This window comes from Callorhinus ursinus, unplaced genomic scaffold (genome assembly GCF_003265705.2).
Source record: "Callorhinus ursinus isolate GAN/ISIS: 27379988/994484 unplaced genomic scaffold, GSC_fseal_2.0 scaffold60, whole genome shotgun sequence".
Classification (NCBI taxonomy): Eukaryota; Metazoa; Chordata; class Mammalia; order Carnivora; family Otariidae; genus Callorhinus; species Callorhinus ursinus.
Genome location: NW_027397122.1, coordinates 7,820,688 through 7,825,882, shown reverse-complemented (window position 1 = coordinate 7,825,882; position 5,195 = coordinate 7,820,688). Strand labels below are relative to the sequence as shown.

Sequence of the window (5,195 nt, the reverse complement as noted above, 5' to 3'; positions counted from 1 at the left end):
GGGGGGGGGGGGGGGGGGGGGGGGGGGGGGGGGGGGGTGGAGGTGGCTCTCCGGAGAAGCAGGCTGGGGCAGTTCTGCGCCCCTCGGGGATAAGAACGTCCCACCTGCCCGGGGCACCTGAGAGCGCTCGCCAAGGCGCATAGATGGGCTCTCAGCGCGGCTCTGCTGAGCAAGAGACTGATGGGAATACGCAGGTGGCAGGTAAGCTGCTGCCTAATGGCTGGTGGCAAACAGGTGCGACAGAGACCAGGAGGCCCATGGCCTCGATCATTCTGCAGCCACCGTGGCGGGAACTGTCCCAGTGCAGAGCCGCCTGGGATGCTGTTGTCTCGGAACAGTTCATCTCCGGAGATGCACTTAGCCTGGCCTGAATTAACGGCCCCCCATCGTGCCAGGACTCCCGGCAAGGACGGGCCGGAGGGGGACCAACAGGGGATCTCAGGGAGGCTTTCTGGCCCACGACCTCATGTCCCTGTGACGGTCATTCTCGACGTCTCCCCGTGTCCCTTCAGGTAACCCAGGGCCCCCGGGCGGCGGTGCGCGGCTCTGCGGGTCAGGGGGGAGGGAAGCTGGTGAGGACGTCACTCACCTGCTTCTTCTTGTAGAAGCCCTTCCTGTCACAGTTGGGGATGTGGATGCCCCTGGGGCTAAGCATGTCCAAGAACTTGAGTCGGTTCAGCGTGTCCTCCACCTCCCGGCGGCAGGGTCCCTGTGGGGAGAGCCACGGGTTACTTGGGAGCGCGCGCGGCCTCAGAGAATCCCATGCACCCGAGGAGGGACCTGCCACGCGATCCCCACGACCCCCAACCATGGCTCCCGTCTCCCATGAGGTCCCCAGAGCGAGGCCCGGGACCGGGGGGCAGAGAGTGGCCACGGGCCAGGGGACTGGGAGAGCAGGTGAACAGAACACCGCCAGCCTCGAGGCGCTCCTACCCACGTCATTCCACCTGGACCCTCGTGGGATCCCGCAGCGCGAAGGGTCCCCCCACACTCAGCCCACCGCCCACCAGGAGGAGAAGGCTCACGTATTCCGTCTCCCGCTTGGACTCGGAGGAGAAGTTCTGGGTGTCCGTGCTCTGGGACTCGTAGTCCACCTTGTAACGCTGGCTGTCCTTGGCGTGCCCTTTCTTGATGACGTCCATCTTGGTGTGCAGGGGCTGGAGCTTGGCCTCGGGCACCCGGTGTGTGCTGGGGAGGGCCTGGCCCTGCACGCTCCCGGCACTGTGGTCTTCCTCCGACTCGCTGCTGTTTCCTTGAAAAGTGCAAGGGGCACACGGGTGTGACGGCCATCCGCAGTTAGCAACAGTCTTTTCAAAATATTACCACAGCGACCAAGTCCCAGCTAGGCGGAAATGTCATCCAGCAACTCCAAAACACCTGGATTAAGTACTGTTCCACGATACTAGCAGTGGACGGCTGTCACTCTACTGGAAGCCCGCTTTCTAGAAAGGAATCTGATGTGTGCTTTCTGAGCAGTGGTGGTGGTGGTGGAGGGGGGGGAGGGAAGGGTTCTCATCGCGGATCCGGCAGCATCTGTCACCCTCCGCCAGCAGGGGGCACGCCCGAGGAGGGACGGTGCCCAGGATTCAGACCCCAAAGGCCACCCCAAGTGCAGCCTCCCAGGACTGGGGGACCAGTACACTCTCTGCCCCACCCGTCAGCCCTGCTGAGTCAGAGGCGCCGGGTGGGGACAGCCACCTGGGTGGGGGTCCACAAGCCCCGCAGGGGCTGATTCCCCCGCTGTCCTGTGCCACCAGGCAGACTGGCCCAGGGGAAAGCTCACTCCCCTTTGAGCCTGGCTGCAGTTCCCCTGGCTCTGGGCACTGTGTGGCGGGTCCCACTGTCACATCTCTAACTCACTGTCCACACATGGGCTGGAACGTCCTGAGGAGGTGCACAGACCCTGTGCGTGCTGGAGCACTCACTCCCTGAGGGACCCCCCCGCCACCCCCGCCACTGTTCTGTGACCCACACACTAAAATAAAGAGAACTGAGGCCCTGACACTGGTGTTGGCTGTCCGCAGCTGTCACTGGGGTTTCACGTGCATGGACTACATGCAGGGCTGATATGGGGCCAGCACGCTCTCGGGGTTCCTTTTCCAGGATGAACAGTGGAGGTGGCTACGGGGGGAGAGCTGCTGAGGATCCCCTGTGGGTCACACGATCGCTCCATTCAACGAGCAGCCTGCCTCCATCCTGGGAGGGGCTTGGCTCACCATCTGATCCTCAATCTACCACGCCTGGGGGTGCCGAGCGCCCTCCAGGGGCCCTGCCCCTCATGCACAGTGGCAGCCCACAGGGAAGCGGGCTCAGACCTCCGGCTCTAGGGGACAGGGGCAAATGTCTCGTGGAGGACGCTCCCCAGGCTGGCTGAAGGACAAGAATCCCTGCAGGACGCGCCCAGGGCAGGTGCACTCACCAGGGGCTGGGGGACACCCTCTCCTCCCTGGGGACTCCACTTCCTCCCCTGGGAAGGAGAGTCCCTGGAGGTGGAGGGGTGGCTGAGCTCCCAAGGAGTTTGGCGTCTGGGGAAGCACCGATTAGCCCAGCGCCGGATACAGTGGGTTCTTAATTGGCAGAATTTGGTTTCAATGTCCTTTAACCTTAGGGTTTCTTTCCTTCCTTTTCAGGGAAGTGCTGGGAACAAAGGAGATGCTAAGGGTATGTAAATAAACATATTTGCATTTCTTTTCCAAGAACTGAGTAATTTCTTAAACCTCCCAGGTTATCTTTCTAATGCCTGCTGACTTCAGCAGGAACACAAAACCTCTGCATTTAAGCAACAGATAATCTCAACTTTTGACTGCCATTTAAATGTACCTCCCCACCCCCACAGATTTTATAAGTCTCATAAAATCTCAGGCTTGTTAACCACGTTTTAGTTAAACACATCAACCCATACTGCGGAGCTACTACAGTAGTAATCATAATATACCCATTAACCCGGTCACTGAAATCGGCAGCGTCTATAAGAGCTTCTCAGATCACTTTTCGAATACCCAGAAAACACGCTATTAGAATAAAGTGCACACAGCAAACGCCGCAGTTGCCCTAAGAGACAAATGCACCTGGCGATTTTAAATCCACCACGATACAGCGGTGCACGTTTTAGGCAACTGGAATTTTGCCTTCTCACCAATCCTGGAATGGTGTTTGTTTCTCTGGGATCCACAGAGCCAGCCCTGCCTAGCAAAGACAGAGCCTCACCCGGGCGTGGCAATGTGCACAACCTGAAATTACAAGGGGACTGCCCTCCTGTCAGTCCAGGGTGGGAGCCTGCCCACTAGCTCTGTCCAGCCCGGTGCCTTGGAGGCCAGGGCAGAATTCTCCCGGCCTCCAGCTCTGCAGGAGCTCCACTCACAGAACCCAGGGAGGCTGGCTGAGCCTGCTGGAGAATTTAGAGCAACAACTGCAGACTCCATTTACACTGCTTTCTGGGAACAGCGTGATGTCCTTCAGAGCCTCGCGAGGGGCAGTGGCCGAGTCTCTGTCTTTTCGGGGCTCCCAGGAACCGGACCCTATCCCTTCCACTTCGGATTAAGGGCCATACAGTCCTGAGGCTTATTCCACTCCCCTGCACCATCACTGAAATCTTTTTTGAGTGCACACTCCCTGAAGGCCCCGCACCTGGCGTTGGTCTGGGGCCATCCAGGCACCGGGGCGGATGGGGCGCACCAGGGGGACGAGGCAGGACGTGGCAAACCGGGTTCAGCCCCCACGTTCCTCTCTGCCTCTGGGGGACTTTGGGGAGGCACTACCTTCTGGACGTCAGGTTGCCCAAAGGCAAAAGATGCCAATACCCGGTTCCCACCTTACTGCTTCTGGCGTACCCCGAGACGTGCCATTGCTTCGCACACCGAAAGTCTGTGCAAATGTTCGAATTTTTAAAGACAAGCACCATCTCCTACAAAGGTGCCCGCCCACCTTCTCCAGTCCAAATTCGCCCCGACCGCCTCCCTGGTCCTCCAGCTCCCTCCGCTTGGAATATAAACACGCTCGCTCCCAGTTTGTGGGACACGAAAACCGCATTCCCGAGGTGGGCCGCACGGTCCAGGCTCACGTTGCCGCGCTGCGCCCGCACCAAGGGCGGGGAGATGCTCGTCGGTATGAGATCGGTCATGACAACCTCGTACCCTCCCCCTCCCTGCCCGGGAAACCTCTGACCCAGTTTTGCCGAAAGCGCTTAGTAATTTGCAAGCACTCCGCACTCGGCGAACGCGGCGCGTGGACGGCCGGCTGCAGACCGTGCCGCGGCGAGCGCACTCGCTCGCGGGGCCTTGGTTTCCGCGCCTACAGCACCGGGGGCGGGGAGGGCAGGGGGTCCCCGCAGCGGCGCGGCGCCGCCCCGGCCCCCGTCCGGGGCCGACCGGCGCCGGCGGCTCACCTGGCGCGGACGACGCTGGCAGCAGGTAGGCGCGCAGGCGGCCGGCGGCGCTGGCGTTGGCGCAGAGCCCGCGGCCGTCCAGCAGCGCCTGCAGCGGGCGCGGCTCGCCGGGCGGCGGCTGGCAGCGGAGGCCGGCGCCGCAGCGCTCGGTGTAGACACCGCACGGTTGGCCCTCGCGCAGCGCGCACGTCAGGCAGCAGCCGCAGCCCGGCTCTCTCACCAGCTCGGAGCACGCGGACGCGGCGGGCGGCGGCGCGCACTGCGCCAGAGCGCGCGCGTCGCACGGCTCGCAACGCACCACGGGGCCCGCGCCCGCCGAGCCCGCGCCGGCCCGTGCGGCCGGCGGCCCGCGGAGTAGCGCCAGCGCGGTCAGCGCCGCGGCCCAGAGCGCGGGGCGCGCCCGCTGCATGGCGCCCACCGCGGGGGCCCGCTGCTCGGTCAGCCGGGGCGCGCAGGAATCGGGCGAAAGCGCGCGGTGCGAGGCTGCGGGAGTGGGGTAGGCAGCTACCAGTGCTGAGCGCGGCGCCGCCGTTTTCGCATCTGGGCGGCCCGAGCGCGCTGGCCGCTATATAGAAGCCGGGTGGCCGAGGACACGCCCCGGAACGGCGCGCGGGATGGGGGGGGAGGGGGCGGGCCGGCGCACACGAGGCTCGGGGCTCCCGCCGCACCCGGGGCCGCCGGACTGGGGGCGGGGGCGCGCAGCGCGCGGGCGCCCAGGCACCTGCTCCACGCGCGCACTCCGGTCCCTTCGCCACCCCGCCGTCCCGGGGAACTCGACAGCCCCGCCACCCCGCCGTCCCCGGCACCTCTG

General features: G+C 63.8%; 1 protein-coding gene across 1 annotated transcript; it reads right to left on the bottom strand.

Moving 5' to 3' along the window:
* Positions 1-538: 538 nt before the first annotated feature.
* On the bottom strand, positions 539-4,911 carry IGFBP3 (insulin like growth factor binding protein 3). The gene is made up of 3 exons (XM_073885024.1): positions 4,385-4,911; positions 1,026-1,252; positions 539-709 (listed from the first exon to the last, which is right to left on the bottom strand). The coding sequence occupies exons 1-3, from the start codon at positions 4,791-4,793 to the stop codon at positions 554-556; spliced, it is 792 nt and encodes a 263-aa protein (XP_073741125.1). The 5' UTR covers positions 4,794-4,911; the 3' UTR covers positions 539-553.
* Positions 4,912-5,195: the final 284 nt, after the last annotated feature.

Coding starts and splice junctions, on each gene's coding strand:
- IGFBP3 (XM_073885024.1), bottom strand. CDS start 4,793: ATGCAGCGGGCGCGCCCCGCGCTCTGGGCCGCGGCGCTGACCGCGCTG. Junction 1,253..4,384: donor GCCAGCGTCGTCCGCGCCAG/GTGAGCCGCCGG, acceptor GCACTTTTCAAG/GAAACAGCAGCGAGTCGGAG. Junction 710..1,025: donor CCAAGCGGGAGACGGAATAC/GTGAGCCTTCTC, acceptor CTCTCCCCACAG/GGACCCTGCCGCCGGGAGGT.